This window comes from Athene noctua, chromosome 21 (assembly GCF_965140245.1).
Source record: "Athene noctua chromosome 21, bAthNoc1.hap1.1, whole genome shotgun sequence".
NCBI lineage: Eukaryota > Metazoa > Chordata > Aves > Strigiformes > Strigidae > Athene > Athene noctua.
In genome coordinates this window covers 9081298-9108111 of record NC_134057.1, presented here as the reverse complement: position 1 = coordinate 9108111, position 26814 = coordinate 9081298, and the positions used below count along the sequence as shown (strand labels likewise).

The 26814-nt window shown below is 40.6% G+C and overlaps 1 protein-coding gene across 2 annotated transcripts in view; it reads left to right on the top strand.

The window, feature by feature from the left end:
- The window catches only part of BICC1 (BicC family RNA binding protein 1), a 110889-nt gene extending 98201 nt beyond the window's left edge, over positions 1-12688 (top strand). For both annotated transcript variants that reach the window (XM_074924360.1, XM_074924361.1), the window contains exons 17-21: positions 429-583; positions 2906-3062; positions 5634-5794; positions 8075-8174; positions 9766-12688. In XM_074924360.1, the coding sequence (XP_074780461.1) occupies positions 429-583; positions 2906-3062; positions 5634-5794; positions 8075-8174; positions 9766-9896 (704 nt within the window). In that variant the 3' untranslated portion in view covers positions 9897-12688. The remainder of the gene's footprint in view (positions 1-428; positions 584-2905; positions 3063-5633; positions 5795-8074; positions 8175-9765) is intronic.
- Positions 12689-26814: the final 14126 nt, after the last annotated feature.

Below are 26814 nucleotides of genomic sequence, written 5' to 3'. Positions count from 1 at the left end.
AGCTGTAATATTTGATTTTATTTGGATGCGAATTAAACTTTTAAGATGCTTGTCATATTGGAAATGTTGCTCCTTATTTCAGGGATAAATTAAGTTACAAAATTGGTGAGGGACTTAGCTGTATCTTTGACCCTGTTTAAATAAACCAAATACCCCCATACCAAAAGAAAACCAGAAACGCCTCTTTTTTGAAAGATACAATTCTTTTGGCATCTTTCCAGGCCTGTGGGATTTAATTATCTTCTGACAGAGTAAATTGCTTTAAGGAAGGGTATAATTCAAGCTGTGTAGCAAGTGGAGGTGTTCAGAATTTACCGTTTGGTGGGTCGAAGTCTGTTAGCATATGTGACTTCAGGATTATCATCTCAGTACCTTTAACAAGGTTGAGAGTTACTAATTTGTCTTAATTTGTGGTTTTTTTTTTCCAGCTATGTTAAAGAAGCCAGTCGTAACAGAAGTGAGAACTCCAACAAACACATGGAGTGGTTTGGGATTCTCTAAATCTATGCCTGCAGAAACCATCAAGGAACTACGAAGAGCGAACCATGTATCGTACAAGCCATCTATGACAACTACATACGAGGTATAATAAAACTTATATTGTAATGGAAGCTTATTTCTAGTGAATGATAGAGACATTTCTCAAGAGAAACAACTGTAACTTTTGTAAAAAGTCTTCCAGATAAGATTTTTCGCTTTCCTCTTAGGGTTCTAAATATTTTTTTTTATGGTGAAAAATAAATATTAAGGCATATGGAATACATTCAGCCCAACGCACAAAATTGTATCTGCTTTATACATCTTATTCTAGCTTTATAGAAAACTGCTTCTGAAAATATATTTGTTTAAAGAAACTTAAAACAACTTGTGGGACCAAATGTCTCAATAGTTGTAGACAAGTGGTAGAAATTTTGTGACCTAATTAAAACAATGTGTATGTAACGGATTTAATGTGTACATAGTGTGAATCACTGCGTTGTGGAGCAGAATGTTAGAACAAGAAATGGCTGCAACTCATCTTCTGTTGGCAAAATTGTAGAACTGGAAGAGCTTTCTCTATTTTAACTGTTTACTGGGCCCAGAAATTTCCCAGGGAGAAGGCAGCCACGGGGTCCAGTAAGTCTCTTCAGAGTCCCAACGTGGGAATCTTGCAGGGAATTTGTTTCGTTATTTTCAAAGGCATACTGAAGTTGCTTTTTAGTGTGTTTCATTTCTGTAATCTTTCCCAACCTCCGTAGAGACACCTCTTTCATTATTTCTGTCCTAGTTCTATAAAATGTAAGTGGTACTCTTCAGGCCTGGGACTTTTATCCTTATATCCTAGCTTTTCTCTAGGATATACCTATCTTTTAATGAAAAAGAAATATTCAAACGTGGTAAAAATGTGTCTTGGTGTTCCCTGCTTGATATGAACTTTGTGTTGTTCAACTCCACGTGGTAGGTTTGGATACATGTAATGAGCTTGCAGTAGTAACTAGGAGTGAGAAAGCTACAACCAAAATCTATAAATTTTTTTTTAGTGTACTCATCTATACTGATTGAGCTGAGGTGGGGTTTTCCCCCAGACCATGATGCCCTGCTACAAGTCTCTAAGCAGGCGTGTCATTCTAACCAAGAATCATATTCCCTCGGAGTCTGCCCATGTGCAAACCACAGGCTTCGCTCTGCAGTGAAATGATAGCGGGTTAGGACTCCGGTTTCCAGTGTTTGGCAGGAGCTGTTGTGGAAACATCTGGGGAAGCTAAAAATCTTGGATTCCCTGTATCCTCCTCTTCAGCAGTCATCAACATCGTTTGCATTAGAGGCAGTACTGCCACACTTGTTCCATACGCATGGCTTTTGAGAGTCATGTGCTGAAGTCTTTGAACAAATGTAGTGTTGGTATTACAGCCTCATGTCTGGGAAGTTAATTTGTAAAATAAGCTCACCGAACTTTCATCTTCACTATGATATTTTAATGTGCGTTCAGTTTTCCAGGAACATTGGATTTTTACTTCAACTTTTAACCATCACTGTGATCTTATATAACATAGAGGCCATGTCTCTTCTTGCTCTTCTGCAAAACTTGAAGTCAATTCCTGCCTGTCTTCATTTGTTGAGTCATACTAACCATAGTTCACACCTTGCTGATTTTGCCAATGACAGGGAGCTTTTGCCTTTTTTTTTTTTTTTCAGTGGTGTCAATTTTCCTGAACAGTAGAAAAGATCGCTGCCTCCTAAGTTATGCTTTTCAATTGGAATTTGATGCAAGTGGATAGAAATTGTTCATTTTATTCCACAATTTTTAGTTCATGTATGTGTGTGGTATCAATCGTGTCTACCTTTTTTGGTGCATCCCCACTCAATTCCGTAGTTAACAGCTGATGTCAGGGAATACTTATTTTGGAACATTCTTATCCACAGTGATGAGAGTTGATAATTAGTACTTTATAGGTATATGAAATTCTATTAAAAAAAAAAAAATCATCTGCAAATTCACAAACCGTTGCGGAGTTGTTTTATTGTGTAAAATATTGTTGTCCAAGTATTGTGTGCTTAAATTCAGATAGATGCTCTGTTATGTTCCCTTCCTTGTGAAGGGATGCAATCGATAGACTGCTTTGTCTGGAATTTGTGTGGGAATTTGATAGCATTGACTGTTTTGGAAACAAACTTGGAAATAGTGAGGAATGTATTTTGAAGCGTGGTCTTTAAGTAACTTCTGCTTAAAATCTGTGAACTGCATATGCTTTAAGCACACCTGCTGTTTTTGTGTCCAGCTTGCAATTATGTGACTATTGATCAACTGCCAAAAGAATTTTTGGAAGCATTGAAAGCTGTGTTTTTAACTGAGCTGCCTTCAAGAAAACATCTGAGTCACAATGAAAATTCTGTTTTCTGCCCAAATTTTCTTTGTGATTTGCAGGGTTCATCGATGTCTCTCTCACGGTCCAACAGTCGGGAGCACCTGGGAGGTGGCAGTGAATCTGATAACTGGAGAGACCGTAATGGGCTTGGACCCACAGCTCATAATGAATTTGTCTCCTCAATTGGCAGTCCCAAACGGAAACAAAATAAATCAGGTTAATAATTTCTTAAGATCTAATTTTTTAAAAAAATCATTTTGATATCAATGAATATTTTTTTTAATGTTTCCTGACATCACTAGGGATTTAAATTACTGACAGCGGTGAATTAAACTTTTTTACAAATCCTGCATATGCAGGGTGGTTTAACATGGTAAACAAACAATGGTCCAAAAGGAAAACTGAAGGAAATTTTTTAAATGCAAGACGTTCTTGCTGAAAGCTCTTTGCTGTCTCAGAAGGAGTTTTTCAAGGTGTACTGAAAACAGACCTATATAAAAGTTTATTTCTAGATTACTACTGTTCTGCTCTGTTATCAATGCAACAATAGTCTCGGTTTTATTGGGCTATTTCCTTACTGGTGGAGAAGTCATAATCTCTGCTGATATTGAATTTTAAAGCATGATTCTCTTTATGGTGATAAAAGAAGACTGCCCGTATGTCTGGCATGGCCTAGCACATGATTTTAAACGGTGGTTTCTGTGGATACAGGCTGTAAATTTTGTACTTAATTTTTAAATAATGTTTGAAATGTACAAATTAACATTTTACTTCGGTTAAACTCTTTGAAACTTAATTCCATTTTTTTAGTAATTTAATATCTGGCTTTTGGAAAGAGCAAAAAATGTAGGTAGAGAATAGCTGTCCATACTAACTAACTGTATTATGGGGGAATAACTACGGCTGGTTTTACTTTTTTTGTTGCATCTTTGTTATAAAGGTGAATAGAACCTAAGTCCCAGATTAACTGCGAAGTATACAGATAGTAGAAGTTGGACATCCTAAGAAAGGCTAGCTTCTATTAGAGCAAATATTCATGGTTGATATACTTGTAATTATTCATTATTTTTAAAAGCCTATTAGTTCAGTTGTGAGTGGCCGCATACCATATTCTAAGTACTCACAGAGCAAAAGAGACTAAAACTTTTGGAAATCAAGCCATTGATGTTTCCAAGTTAATTGGACAAAAATGGAAGCTCTAGGTTAATCAGTCTAAATAAGGTATAGAAATGTATTTACATATGCATTAGAATAAAATTAGAAACGTGAATACATTAGCAGTGGGGGAAGCTGTTCTGTAGCAGCTGTGGCTTTCCCAGAGAAGGAAACGTGTGGAGGAGGGACAAAAGAAATAGCAGTGAGTTGGCTGGACAGATACATTTACCTTAACGTGTAGGTGCCAGAGTACAGAAATACAAGTCTTCATTGCCACAGTTGCATAGTAGTGTTGAATTTCTTCTTTGTTTCTAAGATAATGCTTCCGAACTGCACCAGTAACAACTATTTCTTAATTGTTTTCAATAATGACCTTGGATCATCTGCCCTGTGTGGGATCATGAATTGCTGTTTGGGTATTTTTAGCGTTCTTACTCTGATAGTGAAGAAACTGAGGCACCACCCTTTACAGTCTAAAAAATCAACTTAGTTATTGCTTCACTTGTCAGACTCAGTGTTTACATTTTCAACACTGAACAGTTTGCTGTGTTTTAAAACTCTTTTCTAAAATGGAACTGAGGTTGATAGAAATTTTCCACTCTGGAAACCCAATCCCAAATGCTTCCAACTAGTTTGTGCCCCGAAAATAAGAAATGTGTGAATGCCAGTTGTGAAAAATGATGGTTTCTGCATCCTATTGGAATTCTATAGTGGAGGCCATAACAGGAGTCTCTGGGGCAATCTTAATCTTAGTCACCTGGGCAAGTATCCCTTACCTCCTGTAAGCCTCTTGGGCACTCGCTGTTACTCTTTCCTGTGTCTGTAACGAGGAGGGAGCACTCACAGTGACCCCATTTACACAACTGCCTGTTGCACACCCTGGGAGCTACCCTTTTCTCACACAGCATGAGGAAAAATAATTATGAACTATGTGATTACATACTATCAGTATGCACACACAGAGGAAAGGGATTGTGCTGCTAAATGGATTTTCTTGGGTCTTTTAAAAACCTCACCCTGACAACTTTTTTTTTTAAAGATAGACCTTTTAGGAATGCAACTTAAAATTGTAATGGGAGACTATTTCCAGTTTTAGTCTTTAAAAAGACTGTGGCGTTTATTTTTTTGTCTGTATTGTACTTAAAATAATAGCCAAATATGTGTGGCTGTTATGTAGTTCCTTTACCAGGGATTGCTCCAGTATGGTTTTCTCCTCATCCAGACCAAAAAGGTCTGGTTGCCTTTGTGTGCAATGGTGTTTTCCAACACATTCACTGGGGAAAAGAGTAGAAGAGGGCTTAAGAGGAGGAAGAGCAACAGGGTCTTGCAGCTCTTTCCCCTATATGAGTTCCTGACCTGTATCCATGTGACAGTTCACGTAATGTGATTTTATTGCTTAAAAGATTTACCCAAGTATCTTTCTATAGAAAACAAACACTGGAACTTAATTAACAAATTTGCTTTATGCTGTTCATTGTCTCAGACCACTGAGAGGTTTTGGGGTTTTTTTTGCTGAATAATAAAGATTTAAATATTTTGTTAATTTAATGATCTAATTGAATACGTTGTTGATATGACAGACAATTGTACACTTTTGTGATGTGATTAAAAAGTGTGTTTCTTCCCTTTCAGCTGAACACTATCTCAGCAGCAGTAATTACATGGACTGCATTTCCTCGCTGACAGGAAGCAATGGCTGTAACCTGAACAGTTTGTTTAAAGGATCGGATCTACCCGAGCTGTTCAGCAAACTTGGTTTGGGCAAATACACAGACGTATTCCAACAGCAAGAGGTTAGTGTTCCTTTGAAATACACCTTTGTGTCTGTAGCATGCTTTCCAGCAGTAGTTGTTCTGTCACTTGACCAAACCCACGAAGACTTCTCACTTTATGACGGGTTTTTCGTGAGCTGTTCTTTCAAAGCTGTGTTTCATGTCTTTCAATTTCCAAATAGGCAGCCTGGACGTGAGTTAGTCCTGCACCTTTGGTTTATACTTAACACATAATTAAACTAGATTTTTGGATGTGGGTTTTTACATTCAAGGAAGTTTAAACCTTGGCTCTTACTTATAACCTAGGATGTTAACTAGAATTGAATAGCTTTTGGTCAGCTTCATATATAGGTGATGGAAATCCAGACTGCAGTCAGTACTGACGTCTTGTCTTGGCCAATCCTGGGGTCACATGTATTCGTCCCTTGCCCCTTCCCCTGTGTGCCGGTTGACTTCCTTTGATCCACTCCCAACAGGGAGACATGGTCAGTCATCTGTGTGAGCTTTACATCTCCACACCAACTAATCGCAGTTCAGTCCAAGTGTAGTATTTCGTATCCATGGAATATTATATAGTCAATATAGGAATAATATATAAGGAAAATAGGAATACTATATAAGTCAACTTAGTTATCTGCAGATGGTTTATTCTAGTGACAGATTTAACTGTGTCACAAAAAGTACGAGTCCAGCTGCAAGACTTACTGGCTTAGAGCCCTGGGCTTGTCCTGAAAGCACCATAGTTCTTTGTGGGAAGTTGTGTGTGTCACACATTGGAATTGGGTGTACTGGGGAGCAAAGCAGATGTCTGCGTGGATTGTGTCAGTGTCTCATGTGGTACAGGGGAAGCACCATAGTTGGATTTGGCATCTTCCTGTGTTCTGGACCCATCTGTCCTCTTTTCATCTCTGTCAGCAGTGAGGTCTGCACCAGTTGCTGGTCTTGGATTTGCACCTGCATGTTTTCTCCTAATAGACCTCCCAGAGTGGGTTTTTGCACAGATAGCCGTGTCACTCAGAATGGTGCATGTGTTCATGAAAAACAAATTCCAAGAGGACCTTCCGTTCGTATTGCATGAGTAGCTCTGGTGTGTCAATATTTAGCTCCAGATTTGCTTCCACGAGAGGAAAACTGCACGCACCAGGGGCGTAGCATTCAAGTGTGTACTACACTATTCCAAGGGCAGGCATGAGGCAAATTTATATCTTTTTGTGTACACTAAATCACTCGTGTGTGTGGGTTCACAGGACCCTCCTGAGTCCACTGAAGTGTCTTGCAGTTGGATCTGTTGCATTTCCTGCCAGTATTTCGTGTCTCTCTCTGTGATGCTGCTGAAGTGCTGGGGGGCAATTTTATTCCTGTGCAGTACTGCACAAAAGCACTTAGGAACTGGCTGCATCGGAGCTAATGAACTCTTTTGGGATTGCAAAGCACTGGCAGATGTGGGACAGATGCCAGCGTGGGTTTGCCTGCAGCCAGTCCTAAAGTAGCAAGGTCAGTCCTCAGTTTGAACGAATAAATCCAGCTGTGCCTCAGTTAATTCCGTGCGCAGTTCCTCAGGTTTATTTCTTCTGTACTCCCCTGCATGTTCCATAATACCCATATTATCCAGTCATTAATCCTTTCTTATTATTTTAGCCACTGCCCTAAAAAGGAGACACAGCTATGTTGGTTTCCAACACTAAAGATTGCTTTTGTTTGACAGGTGGGGTTTTATTTTGATTTTTCTTACCTCAGGAGTTGCTTAATAAGTGTGAGATGAACCATGTAGTTTGGCCAGAGTGAAAACTAATCAGTTGTCCGCTACATTTCTGTGAATTGTACTGGCAGCAAAAAAACCCACAAATGTACGCGGTTGCACACACTTGGAGTTCTGTGAAATACTCGGTGCTTTAACTCAGATGTGTCACCAGCAGTTGAGCCATCATTCTCTGCTTACCAGCTGTAGTCTAAAACACCTCCTATATCTACTGACTTCTATACCTGGCAATTCCCAACTACAGTGTAGCATTGTAGCTCAAAATCAAGGGACACGAATAAGTAAGATTAATTGATCTTCTGTGCTATTCTAAAACTGCTCACTCTTTAATTTCTTTTCATCTGTCAGAAGTGCAGAGTAGCCAATTGAACAACTGTGTGAAGAAGCCATGGAAAGCAATGTTTGCTGTTGACATCCAGAGAATAGGTTGGCAGAGTAACTGTACAATGCAGTAGGAAAGAAAATTCTGTACCACGTTTATGGCTTAATACTTTCGGGGAGAGACGTGTTTTGCATAATTTTCCTGTTTCTTTTTATTCCAGATTGATCTGCAGACATTCCTTACTCTTACCGATCAAGATTTGAAAGAGTTAGGAATTACCACTTTTGGTGCAAGAAGAAAAATGCTGCTTGCAATCTCAGGTAAGTAACACCGATTACCTTTTGTTGATTTTAAGTATTGTTTGTATTATTCTCAATTGAGTTGTGTGCTTATAGTTGACAAAGAATCTTGAAAGACTGAAAAGTAAGGTTCTAGTCCACAGAGGTGGTACTGGCTTGCCTCTCATCAGAAGGTGCTTAAAACCAGGCTTTATAGAGTTATCACATGATTGAATAAGGTTTCGGTTGCTTAGTCCTGTGTCCCCTTGTGAAATTGGAGCTTGGTGGAAAGTTTGTTTTGCAGCACATGGTGAAATTTGGTTTATGCCCCAAAACTGTGGGTCCTAGAAGCTCTGGGATTCTGGCCCTGCAGAGTCTGAAGGGCACTACACACTGGCATGCTGCTCAGAACTGGCATTTTCAAGCTTTGGTTCCCTGTCCTCCACTTTATTGCTCAGCAGAGTAATCATCCTGTTGGGAAAAACTGCCTGGGTTTGGGGGTACTTTGGTTTTGTTGGGTTTTTTGTTTGTGGGTTTTCTTTTTTCCAAGGCCAGTTGTTTCTGCAACATGTATAGGTTTGAGAAGAAACATGTAACTTGGAATTTTTCCAACCCACTTTAATGAAAAGGTTGTCTTGTACCCTACATGCAGGAAGATGAAGGCCGATCTAAATTTTTGCAATGTGTTGTAGTATATAATGCTTAACAGACTTTTTCTAATTGTAATAAATAGCCTGAGATTTCACAGTACATATGAGTGCTCTATTGTCATTGTCTAGGCAATGAATCTGTGTCAGAGGAAGAGTTTTCTTCAGATGCCTCAATATAACACCAGATCATTTTTCTCCCAATTCTATTTCTTCTACTGATGCTATTAGTGAATGGTTTTTTTAATTAATTTAAAATGGTGGTATAAAGAGGGAAAAAATGCGATGTACTTAGTCCAGCAGGGGTCATGAAAATCTATGTAGTCTTTCAGTCTTTTGTATCTATCATGGAGTTTGTTTACAAGAATAGAAAAGTGCAGAAAGGAAAAACATATTGGATGAGCAATTGCTAATACAAAATCAGGGTGCATGTTTGGATGGGAAGCGAGCATCTGGTTTTTTTCAGAAGCCCCTATTAAAGTATTGTTTCAGCGTTGTGTTTAAAATAAAGAATTGTGCATTGAGAAATTGAGAAATGATCAAGATGCTAATAAGCTTTTCTGTCATCTCAGTTTATGTTGCACGGTTGTGCTGCAGCCGTATATTCCGTGTGCTTGTACCTTCAGGAAGATCGTAGCCTTTGAGTATCCTAACAGAACCTTTTTAAAGTGTTTCAGCTGTGTCAATTTGATCTAAATCACTATTGCAAAATATTATCGTCTCTGCACTGTATCAGTGCCAAATAAAATGGCAGTGAATAGTTGCCTGCAGCCCAAGCAGCCTTTGAGTCTTAACCTGGCACTCTTAACTATCCTGTTGAGCTGTTAAATTGAACGGGTACCTCACAACCTCTCAGTTCATACTGTTCTGTCTACAATATTGCGTTTGCTTAAATAGGTGGTTTGCTTTTGGTTTAGATCAAAATATTAAGATTAGTTTCTGATGAGACATTTGTGTGTGTGTGTGTGTGTATGTGACCTTTATAGAACTGAATAAAAACCGAAGAAAGCTCTTTGACCCATCAAACATACGCGCCTCATTCCTGGAAGGTGGAGCTAGTGGAAGACTGCCACGCCAGTACCATTCGGACATTGCCAGTGTCAGTGGCCGCTGGTAGCAGTCAGCTGGGGCTCGGAACGTCAGCTGTGGAACGATGGACATGGCAATCCTGTGGACAGCCTTCACTGCACACCACCCTCTGCACTTTGGGAGTTTGGGTGTCAAGGACCAAAGCCTTTTGTCTGCACAACACTGTGCCAAAAAAAAAAAAAAAAAAAAAAAAGAGGAAACACATTTTTGTCTGTTGTCTTTCAAAACACCAAATGTGGGTTGCGTTTTACTTGTGTAGATTGGACAGAATTTGCAATAATAATAATATAGGGTTCTTTGTTTAGTATTTTATTACCTATAACTATAATGTATGCACTGAATTTTTACTTTGTTGAATGAAGGAAGAATGAAGAGCTGGGATGCCAGAGAGCATAGATTTTGGTTTTATCAAGATGGATTTTTCTGGTACTGCTTAAAATAATTATTGAGGTCTTTCTGCACTTTACATGTTCTGATTTCTTGTCCTGTGGAAATTTATTTCTCTCTTTCATTTCCATATCAGTTTTTATATTGGCACTAATCAAATTTTTTTTTCAGGTGTTCCTGCATTAAGTCACATCTCACTATAATGGTACTAGAAACTGGTTCTTTTGCAGATCTTTTTCTATCTCCCCGGTAGTTATCTGAAGAGATTGTTCCAAAATCAAGCCACTTGGTAGCGGACCAATCCTATTACACTCTTATGAAGCAGTCTAATGCTGCTTTTAATAATACTCACTCACTGTAACAGATGCAATGAAAGACCAAAATGGACCTTGCAATATTAACCCTTTGCAGTCATCGTATTTAACTGCTGCCTGTTATGCTAAAACTGTTTTTAATGGTTGTCTCAAAGCAAAGGGCTATTTTTAGTACCCTGCCACTAAAGGACACTTATTTATATCAGACTTTTATTTTTAGATCCTATACGCCTACAATACGTAACGGATTAAACTGATCTACTGCAGATTTATGGTAGAGAATGAAAGGCATTCATCAAACTAGAGCTCTGGGCTGTCAGTTTGATTAAGCAGACAACTAATCTAATTTGACAAGACAGCACTGTTGCCATTTAATAAGTGACGCATATTACTTACATGACTATGCATGCAGCAATTAAGTGACCTACATAAAATAGGTGTAATAGCATCTGTTTCGTTCAATCTAGATTTGTAATTGTCAGCTGCAGAAGTGATTAAAACTCTGGAGATGAACTATTTCTGAAACAAGTTATGTTCAAGAGAAAGAGTCCATATTGTAAGTGGCTAGAGCTAACTATTGCATTCGTATACTGTGAAAGTCCAAATAATTTGGCAATATCGTTTCTCTGTCTTTACAGATGTCTTGCTTTGGGTTTCTGAAGGGTTCTGATGTAATGAAGGAATTCATAAAAGTGCCTCTTTCTGCAATGCAATATGAAGTTTCCAAGCATTAATTTGTTGAAAAACATTCCCATAAGGATTATTGTGAATTGCCTCTACTGTAATGTATTATTTATGTTCAGTGTACAAGCCTTTTGAGATGGACATAAACCACTGTCAAGTGCTCTTAACAGAAGGCATTAGAATAACATTTACAGTAGTTGGTTTTTATGCAAAAATGGGTGAGAAATAGTTTTGACACTTTCCATTGGATAATTCTTTCTTTTAAGGTGAAAATACGAAGTGATGTATAGAGAAATTTGCACACACAAAGGGAATTTAAAGAAACTGTTACTTGAGGGCATAGATGATCAAGCAATAATATAAAGTCTTGTTGCGGTTAGCAAAACCCAACTGCTCAGTACTCGTTTCAGCCATATCTACTTAATGGTGTATAGCTGGGTGACTTCCCCCATAGATCCCGTAGCAATTACCTTCCTCTGGTTTTAAAATTGTACCACGGACCTGAGTGGATAAACCTGCATCTTGTGTGCACGCAGCTGGTCACATCAGAGTTACTGTGCTCAGATGCCAAAAGTCAGTAGCCACACAGCGGAGATATTTGTGTTGTGTATGTGTTACACGAGCAAGAGAAACTTCATGGAAACCCTCGTGGAAGCCACAACTTCTAATTCTAAAATTATTTACACTTGTGCTTACTTCTAAGCATGTAGATAGTTCCAGTCACACGAACTACTTACGTGCTTACAGATGAGCTGTCATTTAAGTGTTTGCATTTGCAAGACCAGTGTTTGCAAATCAACTTGTGTTCAGTCATGTTAATTTTATAAAATATTTTAAATAGTCAGCAACACTTTGTACAGAATTTTCTGCAACCCCTTCTTGCTTTTTTGCCTAAACTTAAAAGCATCAAAAACCCTTTACACTCTTAGATTTATTTTTTTTTTGTCTTTTGTAAGTACATACTATGTATCTAGACAGTACTATACTCAGAAACTGATTTTATTACAGTATTAAGTTGATGTGGTCTCTTGCTGAGCAGTGCTTATATCATCTACACCAAAGTGAAGAATTTCCCATTAACAGCATTATTTTTCAATAGGGCTTCACACAAAAAAAAAAGAACACACTGGAAGAAAAAAATTTCTCACTTATTTTGATTCCACAAAGGGAATATGACAGTACAGTGTACCGTATTGTTAGTGTTATATTATGCACAAATATTTGACTTGCTACATAAAAATGTTAGTTTTAAATCTGTGCCTTAATAGTGACCAGTTATCTGTAAATATAGAGCAGATACAGATTGTATTTTTGTGGGTTGTGTCCTTTTAGTGATTTTTTTTTTTTAAATAAAAGATGAAATTAAAACATTAAAAGTGGGAATTTCCAAAACTAATCAGTATTGCATAAAATAAATTTATATAACTCCTTTGTATTGGTTAATGAAGTATTTTTTATATAGACCCAGTTCCAGGGATGCTTGCTTGTTAATAAAATATAAAAAGCAGTATTTGACATAATTGCAACATGTTTCTTTCACATGCTAATGCTCTGTGTGGTTTACTATTCTTTTTGTGTCGCATACAGTGTGCTTGACGGGCTTCTAAATGAGAATGCTTTTCTGAGATACCTCTTCTTAAAAATTAATATGAAAGGGGTTAAATTATCTCACGTTCAGTTCATAGCAGGTCTAAATGGTTTGGCTTACATGACTTTCATTCTTTCTTTGGTCTTCCCATTTTAATGACTATACATGGTTTGCTCTCGTTAGCAGGACGTTGTATGTGTTCTTCCATGATGGTCATTACACCATCACTTCCAGTGTAGAAGTGGAAAAAAAAAACCAACAATAGGGATTCTTTATTTGTTATGCTGGCCACGCGAGGAGTCAGTCTAGCAAGAGGCACAGCTTTCACGCTGAGGTAATAGGTACCTAACGTTACATCAGTCCTGTCTGTCTGCTTGACATGTCGTGGTGCAAGTTTAATATTACTTACCTCACTCAGTGCGTTCAGGCATTTCATTATTCCAGTCTAACGTGTTTTCTTTGGTAACTATACACGCAGGTCTCCGCTTAAATTACAGTATTCCTGGCTCACTGACCTCTTAAAAATCTGTGACTTATTTTTCTGAATACTTGCTGAGAATTGCAGATGTGGGAACAAGTCTGGGAAGGGAACAGATCAACCAGCCCTTCTGTTGAGGACAACTGAAGGGTATGGTGCTGAGGACCAACTGATGAGGAAATTGCACAGGCAGGTGGACTTGCAAATCGCCCAGCGTTTCTCAACAGTGAACTGCAGAGGTCTGAAACAAGATGCTTTCCTGTGTTGGATTGTTTATTTGGGAATATCGCTCCCAATGGACAACCACGTGGCTTCAGTCAGTGGAGTGGTAAAGGTGGTGTGAGAAGAGGAGGAACGCTGACGGAGCCTCGGAGCTGGATGGCTGCTCTCCTTGCTGTGTGAGCAGTGTTCCCAGCAGCTGGCACAGCACGGGCAGGATTGCTCCCTGAACAAAGAGGCTTCACCGTCCAGGTGCTCGTCACCCATCTCTGCTACCAGTCAGAAGAAGAAAACTGATGGTTTCCAGTCTGAAGGGAAGACGTCTACTAAGAAACGTTGCCAATACACAAGAGAAAACAGATGGATTCTCCAAGATGTCTAAAGGTTGAAAGTGAGATGTCTGTCCTTAGTCTGACCCCACTCCAATCCAACACTTGGTGGAGGAGACTTATTTTTCCAAAACCCTGGAAAACGTGGTTGCAAAAGGTATACGAGAACTGTTGCAGGCCAGTCAGGAAAGGTGTGGTAGGCAAGGATATTCAGATATTTGTGCTTGTACTGTGAAGTAAGCTAAGAAGTATTCGATTCCAGACAAGTCTGGACGCTGCTGGAGCTACCTTTTATCCTTGAAGAAGGATAAAAGGCCTGCTTTGTGTCACGGACATCTGAGCAAAAGAAAAACTTGGCTTTTATTTGGAGTTTCTGCAAAGTTCTTGAGGATTTGAGAAGGTGGAAAAACAAACTGGCTTCTAGAAAATTTGGCAGTATGCATGGCTGGTGTCTACAATGTTTTTGACAGCTTCTCTGAAAGTGGAGAACACTAAGGACATGCAGGCAGCTAGAGGAAGTGTTTACAGAGTGCTCGAAATGGTTAAAAGATAAATGAGCTCTTATTTTGAATTGAGGGTAGTCGTGAGTGAGCAGTATGTTGTAACCTGAAAAGCACAATATAAACTTGGGCTTTTGGTATAAAATTCCGTTCTGTTTCTTTTGGCTTAAGATACTGTCTGGGGCATTTCTCTATCTGAAAGCTAAATCCAGAAATTACAAGAGGCTTTTTGCAGATGATGATTTGCCATTGTAGTAAGGAAAATTTGTGCTTTGCTTCCTGTACTACAGATGTACAGAAGAGGTTTTTTTTTAGTGTTACTATTTTAATATTTCATAAATATTAAATTTTATAAATCAAAATATAGTAGAAGAACAGGCATATTTGCCCATTTTGAATACTGACACAGCTATCAGGATGACCTAATGGCTAATTAAGATTATTTTTTCCACTCGCTTTGAAAAAAGTATACTGTTAAAGAACAGACTCAAATGTTAACTAACTACTTTAATACAGTTAATAGCAAATTGCTTTTCCTAGTTGTGAACTTGTAACTTCTCATCTAAAAACAAGTTTTTAGTCTTGAAAGAAAGAAATTGTCACAAATTCTCAAGGAGGTTTTTTTTGTTTGGGTTTTTTTTTTTTAAATAGTCCCCAAAATACTTCTTGAAATTCTTGGAACTGCATGTAAGTATATTTACAATGTTTTGTTATTTCTAGTACTCTTTAGGATATCTTGAGAAATAATTAACTGTTGTATGAAATTCTTTTGACATTGAATTGAATCAGAGTAAATATTAATTATGTTGGGAAATTAAGATACTTGGTTATGAAAATGCAGAACGTTATGTGTTAGTCAAAGCATTGTCTAGCATCATTTCCCCACTCTTCTGAGGAGTAAGATTTAGGCAATATTTGCTCTACTGAGAGATGCAGAACGATTCCAGATGTTTGACAAAAATATGAAGAAAGATGAATAGATTGTAATGGAAATTACCCAGTTTGTGCCAAAACTGTGTTGCAACTTCATGGAAACTAACAGACGGAAAAAAGCAAAACATCTTATGTGAAAAAGAACCAACTATATAATGAAGTAAAAATTTGTCGCTTCTAACAACAGGTGATGAATGTTTTAAGAAATAATGTTGCTGCCAGTGTAATAACCCCGGGACTGTGAATCAGTACGGATGTTGTTACACCGTTGTGCTACGATAAAAATCAGCTTGTCATCTATGAAGACCAGAAGATTTGAGGAGGCCAGAAATGCACATGGCACTAGGTTATGGTTCCCCAAATTAAAACCATCCATGAAAAATGCAGTTTCCTGCTGTATATGAACCATACAGAAGTGGAAAAGATGTGAGATTGCGGGGGGAAGGAAAACATAAGACACGTTCACTAGTCAGTAAATCTTGCTGTATGAAATACGTGGACGTACCAAGTGACAAGGAAGATGGAACCGAAGAGTTAATCTTGTTTTAAAGCAAAAGAAAAATAAAGTTTAGATCCAACAAAATAATCACAACCTTTTCCTCTAGCAGGAGCTTTTCCACCCTGCAGCTGAACTGGGTTTGGTTTCTCAAGAGGAAGCCTCTACTTTCCTGCCAAAGCTCACCTCAGTGTGAAGCTGCTGTTGTGTGGTACCAAAAGGCTCCTTTCTGAAATAGCTTGAATCTAGCCTCGGATGCTTAGAAATGACAGTTCAGTACTAAAAATGCTTATTCTTTTGGTACTGATACTTCTTATGTGTCCAGCATCTCAAAATCAGTACAAACAAAGCTCATATGGTAAGCAAGGATAAATTGCTGACAGATTTGAATCTTGCTTGGAACCTGGATGGGAGACAACTAGCCAATTAATCCTGATGGGCCAAGAGATATTTTTGTGCAGCTATATTAAAATTATCTTTGTCCCAGTAGTGTTTCTCCTTGCACCGAACGGTGACAATAGCCAGCAAGCTGGAATGCTGAAGACGTCTGTCACATAGGAAGGCTCCTCCAGAGCACTGGTTTATCTTCCATCTTCCCTGAAAGCGGTTGCAGATGCTCCACTGTTGACTCAGTGTTTTCTTTCCATTATTCTTTTGGACTCTAAATGCTAGAAAGGGCTAATTCTTAAATTTTACATGCAGTTTCATGAGCTTTTACTTGCACAAGCACAATATTCACTTCTTTTCCTAGAAGTGATTAATGTGAAGAGTATCCAGAACTGCTAGTGTGGATCAGTGCTTTGAAGTTTGGTTTTTTTTTTTTGAGGGGATTTAAGAGTCATGACTGAAGACTGGAAATAACACTCTGGCACTGCTGTCTGTCTTGGCTGCTGGCGGTGTCTGCTCACCTCTCCTAGATCTTGGCTCTCCCATACTTGGCTCTGGTTTCTGCTCTTTTCTGGTGAGCAGTCAAGTTTCAAACAAATACTATTGGGAAGTTTTGAAGCATTTTAAATTTTCAGGCAGACTTGTTTCTTTAGCTTTTCGTCTTGGACATAAAAACTGGCAGCGAAGGTAGAGATGTTAATGGTCATCGCTGGTCCGTGTGAGGAACAAAATCTGCAAGCACAACATAAAAGTGTGTTGTGATCACAAGGCCGGTTTACATGAGGGCATAATTTCTTCAGATGAGCAGTTGTTCATGAAGAATAAAGGAAACATTTGTTTACTTGTTGAGTTTTGTTTGCATTTTTTTTTACATATTCATAGAAGGGAGCATCTGTCCTTTTGCGTGGTGTTCTTATTAAAGTTTAAGAATGATTATGCAAAGTAACTCCACAGGGCACTTCCTGTAAGCAATAATAAATACATAATTATTCATAGACAGAAGGGTTCTTCTTTACTGTCTACCCACTTCCTCTTTAACATTAATTACTGGAGTACAGCGGCACATTTCTTCCTTGCTTCCCATCCACCTGTAATGGGTCTGCCGAGGCCAGTGCATCCTTATTCTTCAGTTGCATATTAATGTGTGGCTATTTTCTGCCCTGGAGCTGCTGCAGAGACAAGCTCATGAAACCCCTAAAACAGAATCACTTACGATCTAGTTCCTAGTGCATCTTTTCTTTGTGTAAACATCAGGAGGTACGAGAGAATTTCTGGACTGAACAGATGTGTTGGTCTGCTGAAAACTTTGAAAGCCAGGATTTTCAAGTCCTTTTTCTGTTTAACAATTACATGATAAATTTGTAAGCTTCAAGATGTTTTACATCTGGTTCTGTTTGTTAGATCCCTTTCAAGAGTTGAGATTTTCACGATCATACCATCCATGATAAAATGGGCATTAAATCATGCTATATAAAAATGCGTTGTCTTTTCAAAGCTGTACTAGGAATTGAATACTGCAGAGAGATTTTTGTATTCTTGGTGTATTTTAGGTTTAATTGAAATTTTATAGACACTTCAGAATTTGTGTGTATACATAAAAACCCAAAATGTTACAATGAAGAATCGCTGAAATTCTGTCCCACCTCCCTTCCCAAAACTGGATAAAAGTCAGTGTCTCATCTTAAAGCATTTTTATCTAATTGAGATTTTTCCAAGCTCACGAAATTTGGCAGGAGACAAATCAAGTTCTTTATGGTTCCTGAAGGCAAACCATTCTCTGATAAACATTCTGGGGTGTTTTCATACGCTATTCAACATGGGAGGTGTGTGGAAATATCAAAAAGATGTTGAAAGCTTTCTTGCTTGACCTCTAACTCTCCACCAGGTCAGCTTTTCTTTTTGCTTGAATCTAGCAAAGTTGTTCTGTGTTTAAGCACAGGAAAAAAAAAAAAAATTATCCACAGTCGAACGATACTTCCTTCCTATGTGCATGCTGTGACCATGCCTACATTTTTTGAAAACAAGTTCATCAGACTTCTAGACCTGGTATGTGTTGTAAGAAATATCTAGTTGCTACACGTTTACCTGCTCAGAGATGAGAAGCTTGGGTGAACAGGCTCTGAATTTGTGTACCCAAGGGAACCAGTGTATGCCCATGTTTCATGCTGAAGCATGAAAAGCCAGAACTCCACGATAGTATGAATTTTCAGATTTTCTTTTTCCTATAGAAACTGTCTCTTGCTAAACTGCTTCTGAGAAAGTAGAGTTCTGTCAAAGCCTGTTCAATGAAGTGGGCTGCCCCCTGTTAGGTAGTTATTTGTCAAAACAAATGTTATGGTCCGTCTCCTGGTGGCTACTCAAGTCTGCATAAAAGTGAGTTTTACTCCATGGGGACCCATAGCTGAAACCAATAGTGGAAAATGCTTAACCGTTTGTTGTCCTTTTGCAGCATTGACAACTTTTATTATGTAACATCCTGATGAAGAACTCTTTCAGCACGATTTTATTTTTATTTGCAAGGTATAACATTACCACTTTATAAACAAAGTGAGGAGTTGGATGGTTGAAGATTAACATGAGCAGCTGTTGGGAGAATTGTGGATGAAAGTCTCCATATTTGACTTTGGGAAGAGTTGCAACAGGTCTTGAAGGAACAGTAAGATATTGCGAACCTTTGCTTATTAGTTTGAGCGATAATGATTAGTGATTAGAGGAGGAAGCAAGTGTGTGGTGCACCATTGATTTTCAGGAACTTTTATCTCAAATGAAAACGGGCAAAGGGAGCGTCTGCTTGGGAGCATGATGCACCTTCTAAGAAACATCATCAAACTGCTGCTCTGAAGAGAGGGAGGTGAATGTTTCGTGAATGTTTTTAGTATCTCATCATTAAGTACTGGGCCTATTTTTGATAAACATGGGTTCATACATCTTCTGAGAAAGTGTTCAAAAGTTTTCAATTAACGACAAGAAACCCCACTCTTCATTTGCAATGATTTGCCAGTCTTTAGCAGGGGTTTGAATGGACAGTTTCCCTTGTAAGGAAAAAGTCAAACCTTATTTTAAATCTAGATAAAGTCAGGATCTATTTCCAGCTACCACTTAACATTTGTGTTATAAGTTAAATGAAATCATAGCTCAGATTTCCAGAAGGAGGTACTTAGGTTGAAATCAAGTCATGCTTTGATGTTTGTCTCTCTGAGTTAGCGAGATGGATTTTCCACATACCTTTTACTGAAGGTTTTTTGGATCTCCGCAACCTCTTCACCCTGTCTGTGGGCTGCCAGATGTTCTTCAGCATCTCCTGAAATGGGAGCACCGGTTGTGCGCACACTATTACTGCAGCAGCACGGGCAGTACCTAAGACAGCAACAATACTTTTGGTTGACAGTGGCCCAGGGAGACTTTACCCCAGTTTGAGTGGAGAAGAAGCCTGAATGATTTGGTGTTGCTCCCTTCCAGCCCTCCGCTATTTTGAACGTTAAGCGTGACACAAAACTAGAATAGAGTCTGCTTCTGGTGTGTTGAGGTTTTTGTTCTTTTTCCTCCGTTTTTTTTTTTTTCCCAGAAGACCTGCAGCCAGCTGTAAGTGCAGCTTTGCTGTGTACTTGTGCTAGGTGCCGGAGCAGCTCTCCCCTCAGCATCACTGAGCAGCTCCCCCTCGGCTGAGGTCTTCGCCCTCCTGCTCCTCACCCTTTTTCAGTGCTTCCAGACAATCTCTCTGGGTCACAGCCCCAAGCAGGGTATCTCACAGGATGCTGCTATGTACAGGTTTTATTACTTTAGTTAGTACGAAGTGGCCAAGATGCACCCCGAGTCCCTGGGGGTGAGTCAGCTGTGGCCAGATCCCAGGTGCCCACCCAGCTGCTTTGCCCCCCCCCAGCAGGGCAAGGGGGGAAACGAGGTGAAAAAGCTCACGGGTGGAGATAAGGACAAGGGGTATCCCTTACCCGTTACTGTCCACAGGTGAAACAGACTCCACTCGGGGAAAATGAATTTAATTTCTTGACAATTAAAATAGGTTTGGATGGTGAGAAAGCCAGACACGTTAACCCCTCCCTGCTCCTGGAGGCCGGCTGTGGTTTTCCCACCTCTTGCCTCCCACCCTCTGAGGGGGGCTGGAACAGCCAGAACCAGCCGGGTCTCACCTGAGGCTGCCCCGACCCCTCTGCACGGGGACCCCTCAGCCCTGCTGCTGCCCCAAACCCTTCTCGGCCCCTCCGGGCTCCCTCCCCAGGGCGGGTTTGGCAGCAGCCCCAGCCGGCTCTGACATGGAAGCTGCTGCCCCTGCTCACGCTGTTGCCGTCAACTGAAGAGCCGGGGCCTGCGGCCGTGTCTCCCCCTTGCCTCAGCAGGGGCGGGCCAGGAGCCGAGGCGGGTCGTGCTGGGTGAACACACAAAGGTAAGGCTGTCCCAGCTGCCGGGCGCCCTTGGGGAGGGATGGTTTTGGTGCACAGTGCGGTGCACCTGCTGCTGAGCCACCCAGGCCCAGGTGGGGGCCACTGCTGGTGATGGGCTGTCCCAGAGCCACCTCTCCCCCGGCCCTGGCCAGATCAGGGCGGGATGGGGCTCCTCGGCACTGGGGTTGTGAGGAGTGTGTCCAGCAGATGCTTTCCTTGCCCACAGGCTCCTGCTTGAGTAACCCTGCAACAAGGAATGCTCGCCCCCCGGCAAGCAGAGAGAGGTGGGGCAAGGCAAGGCAGGAGGAGTGGTGCACAGGGAGCACCCACAAAGGTTTCTTCTTCAATCCTGCAGAAGAAACAAGTTGTTTGCAAAGCTGCCTGTGGCAGAGCCGTGACCAGGCAGCGTGTTCCCTCTCCTTGTTGTCTGTTGTGTGCACGATGGGGGATTGAGTCTGTTGTCCCTGCAGGCGATGTGTTGTCTGTGTGCTGGGTCATCCGAGCAGCCTCGAGTGTCTGGCTGCGTGGCTGAGTATCAGTGCCCGTATTTGGACCACAGAAGGACTGTAAAGGGTCCTTTGCTCTCCAAACGCTTGTTTTTCCTCCGTTTAAAATGCTGCTTCATAACCGGGCATGTTTTGAATTGTATATCTAGCCCCATCCAGGGCTTGGTTTGTCAGGTGTAGATATAAACACTTACATTAAATCAAATAATAGTACCCTGAGGAAGGTCCCGTCTGCTGCTGCATGTTTGGTCTCCAGCTCTGGGTGCTGCACGGTCAGAGTGCATTTCTGTGCATGATACTGTGTGGTTTTAAATTGCATTCCAATGTAATAAGTTGCGTGATGAATTTAGGGCTTGGTTTGGGAGAGGATCATGCATTATTCGTACGGGTCAAAAGTCATCCAAGTCACAGCTTAAAAAGAATGCTGCTGTAAGAAATAGGTTTGGGGTAGACTGAATATATTTAGCTATGCAATATCCATACAAACCTGACCTTCTGTCTCTATTCCTTAATCTGTGCTGATTTGTTAAGTTTGTGTGAATACAAGAGCAATCAAAAAGCAGCCGTGATTCCAGTTCACAACATTTTAAAACATCTGATAAAGGAATCGCTTTCCATTTCGAGTCACTGATATTTTTGTGAGGCCTGGGAGTAAAGGCAATAGCAGATGGCAAAAATTTCCAGCAACAGGCAGTGTGACATCTAAGCAGAGCTTTCCCAACACCCCTGCTGTGGCAGCAGATGGAGAGATTGGCAAGCAGGGAGGATGCTACTTTTGTGTCGTGCAGCGCTTCGAGAGACAGGCTCTGCCCGGCGAGCCGGCGTTGGCGGAGCTGAGCACGCTGCGGCAGCCAGGGCTGAGGGGAGAGGAGCAAATGCTAAGAAAGGGGATGCCAAAGGCACCGCAAAAACGTCGCAAAACTCCTAATGGTGTTTTGAGGTTTTCCTCGCTTTTTGACCTTTTGTGACTTTTTTTTTAAGGCAAAATATCAGAATTGTGGCTTTCTGGCAACGTGTGCAGGTGCATGCATACACACACACACACACACAAAGGCATTTCAGCATTTTGTAAACCTCTGCAAAACATCTGGAAGCTTCAAAACTTTTCTATTGTTTCTGGGACAAATCAAACTTTAATATCTGAGCACATCATTAAAATGATTAGTCAACTGCACTTGCTATCAGAAATGTTTACAAAAATGTCTAATTGTGCTAGAAAACGAGCCCAACTTTCTTCTGCTACAACTTTGACTTTTCACAGCTGGTAGAAAATTAATCATATGAAAGCTTCTAGGTTAGTTCTTTTTTTTTTTTTTTTTTTACATCATTCATTATTTACCGCATTAGTTTTTCGTGCGACCTATTTTCACTCAACCCATCCAAAATCTTTCTGAGCATCTCTTTCTAAGCAATTTCTGTAGAACTGATATTTAGAACTGTAGTTCCAGTGGTCAGATTAGTATGTGAAAATCTTCCCTTTTGGGGCTTGTATTGACTACTTTATTATTTTTAGGGGCCTTAAAATGATATCCTGGTCTAGTTGAAGGAGTCCCTCTTTGTTGCAGTCAGAGTTGGACCTTTAAAGGTCCTTTCCAGCTCAAACCATTCTATGATATCCTTTACAACTGAGAAGCACAAATTAAAAGACTCCCAAATAAATTAGTTTAAAAATTGAGGGGGTTTAAGGAGTTGTTTATTGATTGTATTGCTGAATAATGAGTAAGTTTAAAGTTAAACCATTTGTAGCATTTTTTTCTCTGCTTCTCAGGCTTTGCTATCAGCTTGTGGAAATAAAAAGCGTTTCTTCAGGTAGCTCTGGGGCTGGCACATCAAACAGACGTGAATCTCCTAATGCAGCTGCAGAGAAGTGTGCTCTGGGACTTCACAGTTGCAATGAGAAGTCTGCATGTCCACTGTGCTGTTAGACTGGTGTAAGGGAGGCTAAAGAATTTCTGGTGCCAAAGAGGAGTCTAAGGATAGTTGCAGCTCAGATTTGGGTCAGAGGTAATAAAAGAAACCTTCCTGTGCGTGTCGTTGATTAATCATTAAAGTGAAAGATTGTTCTTCCTTTGCACGTAAAGCTACAGGAGATTAAAATTTCACTCGGTGGGTTGTTAGCACAGCACACGTATCTAGCTGAAGCTGTGTCTGAAGACAGCGACCTGTGAATTGTATTTTTAAATCTGCCACTGAGCTTTGAGGTGTCCAGAGGCACCGCCTGGACTCATCAAGAATAGTAAAGCAGCTGTATTTCATAAAATTCTGGGAACTCACTGGGTAACAGCCTCACAAAACAACATCCTTCTGGCTCCAGTGATGAACTTCATTAGGTCAATATAGCAATACATACTAAAGAGTTTAAAACATACTTTTACAAGATTGCATAAAAACATCACGTGTTTACAGGCCTTATAACTAGTGAACTCTGAGGAATATTACCTAGTGCTTATTAAACTTTCTTCCATCCTCTGAATTCTGTAGTCAACAACAGTGATGTACTTTGGCTGTTACTCTCTTACTTTTTAACCAAAGAGAAGAAAATAAGTTAAATGATTTCATAGTTTAGGCACTTCAGTGCTAAATAACTCGGTTTTATACAGTTAGTGGAACTGCAGTAACTTCTGCTTCCCTACTTTTATTTGAGCATATCATCAAGAAGGCAGGTGGAAGACTTGGGATGAGGTTAGGGACTCATGTTTTAATGTTTAGTCTTTCAATGGCTAATGATTTATTTCTGTGAAAGTTGTATTCTAAATAGCTTTAGGGAAACTTTTTCAAGAAGTCACAGGGACTTGGTGGTGATGGTGTTCTGAGTATATTTATCCCTACGCTTTTCAGTGGTTAATACAGAATCAAATCTAGTACGGGAAATTTAATGGAGATTTAGTGCATCTCCTGTTGCTTGCACAAAAGCTTAAGGTAGATTTAGTGTTTTGGCAAAAACTGATTGCAGGAGCTAAGATAAGAGTGTGGGGTTTTTTCTTTTTTTTTTTTTATTTTTAAATACAACAAGATATTTTTTGCACGCATCTGTGAACATAGGATTTTAATGCAGGTATCTACAACATACTCCTTTTTGACTTGTTTTAAATTGGAAGATTAGATGATCATTCATCTTTAGAGGTCCTGCAGGTCTTCCTGGTAATAAATGAGAAACATCTTTGTGCTCCCCAAGCGATGGAAAGAGGAAAGGTAAAAATTTTGTAAGTGCGGTGTGCTGCACAAATACTTTAGCTGTATGTACTAAAGAAAGTGACTTTGCAAAGCCCCGCTTGGTTGAAGCAGGCAATGACATACCTGGGAACGGCTGTGCTGGGGTAGGTCAAGGTCTGTTTGGTCCAAGACTGTGCAGCCAATAACCACAAATATCCCCTAGGATTTCCTCCTGGGCTCCAGCAGATTACTCAGAGGCTTCCACACAACAGGATCAGTTTTCATTTTGATGGTTATGTTGAGAACATGGAAAAAAGATCCATCATTTTATTTTCTAAATGGCTTTTTTTTTTTCTGAGTGCATGTGAGGAGAACACAGTCTGGGTGCCTGCCTGGGCAGCCTGACCCTTTCTGAGGTGTCTGTCCCTCTGCCCATTTTGCAGGTAGGGCAAATTTCCATTGCTGCCACAACCTTTACCTAGCTCCTTCAAACTTGTCACTTCTTGGAGGTTTGGGGTTTGGGGTCTATGGCTGGGATTGTGTTGGGTTTTTTGCCATGTTTAGAAATGTTAACCTCGTTTCTTGATCTGCTCTAATGCTGTCTGAGTAAAATAGATGGGTGAACGTGGTATGTGGGGGAAGCAATGTTATCCACATGTTCTTATGTTGTCCACATAGTAAAAAAGAGGTGAAACAAACTCTTCAGTGGCTCAGGCCACACTCATTCCTTCATGATACAGGTGATGATACTCTCCCTGAGTGATGCTTTTGTGGTACAATGCTGGGATAATGATGTTCTTTTTTTTCTTTTTTTTTTTTTGGGGGGGGGGGAAATGTTTTTGTTATTAAACTCTACAAGTTTCTTTTTAAGTCCTCCAAGAAATCTCCAGAGCTTCCCATTCCCAAGCAATGCTGCCCTTGATTTGCTGTTGACCCTTGTGGGATGAAGTCATCAGGAGAAAGTTCTTGTTTTCCTGTATCTGTTTTCCTGCACAGCCTTGTTGCTTTGTTCATTTCACCAGAGTAGACATGTGTTTTAAGTCTGATGACTTGTATTACGTTAGGAAATCCTCCCACAGCATAGACTTTTCTAAACATTGTTTGTTGACTTACGGGAACAAGATCATTCCTGTTGCTCCACGCTGGCCTTCAGAAACGGACTGACATTTGTGTGTGGCAGCCACATGCTCTGGGAGATGGGGACAGCTCAGTCCCCTTCCTGTTTGTGGAGTCAAAAGAACAACGATAAAATAATGATGCTGTTGTCTGAGAGGGGCCCTTTCTGCGTTAAAAGGCATGGCATTTGAAGAGGCATCACTTCTATTAAAAAGAGGTGTTTGCAGCCAGGAGGCTCCCGAGAGCCTCACATGCAAGTGTTCAGGGGATAAGCAGTATGTCTGTGTCTGTCAGCCTGCCTGAAAGAATCAGGGCAGGAGTGTCTGACTGAAAAACAAACAGGCACTGGAGTATTTGGCATCTCCCCGAGGAATGCAATAATCCCAAACGTGGTGTGAGAGCGCTTCACGATCACACACTGGCACTCGCTCCCTGCGGTTGCTGCCAGTTTCCCTCCCATGCGTGCTCAGTCTTGGAGGTAATGCAAGTCTGGATGCTGGACAGTTAATCAACTGCAGGAAAATTAACATTTTGGAGACTGTTCTTCTGTTGCGAGGTGCTTGCTGTTTAATAAAATGCAGCACGCTGCCACGTATCGCATACTTACACGACCCTGTTGGCTGCCTGCTCTGCTGGCTTTTGGTTTTGGCTGAGGTTTAGCATTTCTCGGTGCTGAATTTCTCTCTTCTGTTGCCATTGCTGAGGGGAGGATGGGCTGCTGCAGAGGGAAGGCTGCTGTGTCCAGCCCCAACTGCCCTGTGTTTTCTCCAGGGCTGCGTGCCCTCAAGAGAGCAGCGTCCCGTTGTCACTGGGTACCTGTGTGCAACCAGGAGAAACACTCTCAGTGTGGACACTACGTTTTCAGCAGTCCTTGTGAGACTGTTGTGGGGAGAGGATGTGAAGGAGAGGTGAAGGGCCATCTGCCAAGGGGTGCACAGGTGTTTCTTATGGCGATTTCTGTGCAAATGGGAGGCTGAAAATCTTTTTGGTTAAAAATGGATAGAAACCTATGGGCGTGGAGCCAAAATGGTCTCCCATGGCAGACTCCTCCTCCCTTGAGGACAAGGATCCTTGCACAGTGTGGGCAGACTTACCCAAAAGGGTTTGACAGCAGGGGTGGGGTTCCCAAACTGTGTTCCCATGAGGGCAGAGCTGTGGGACAAACGCAAGCCAACCGTGGAGAGGAGATCCGCGTGCAAATCCAGCACCTCAGGTTGCCCGCGCCTGACAGCCATCAGGACCCTGTCATGTGGAAGCCAACCCATCCCTAAAAAACCCCTTCAAGTCCATCTTTTGCTAGAATGAAAAAGAACTCCGAGATGCACATGAAGTGTTTTGTCCTTTCCTGCCTAGAGTTTGGGCCAGGGAGGGTGATGTAGGGAGTGGTGTATAAGTGATATATGCAAATGCCACATCAGCAGTGTGTGCCTTTGGGTTGTGCTGTTGCCCAGTATGACCC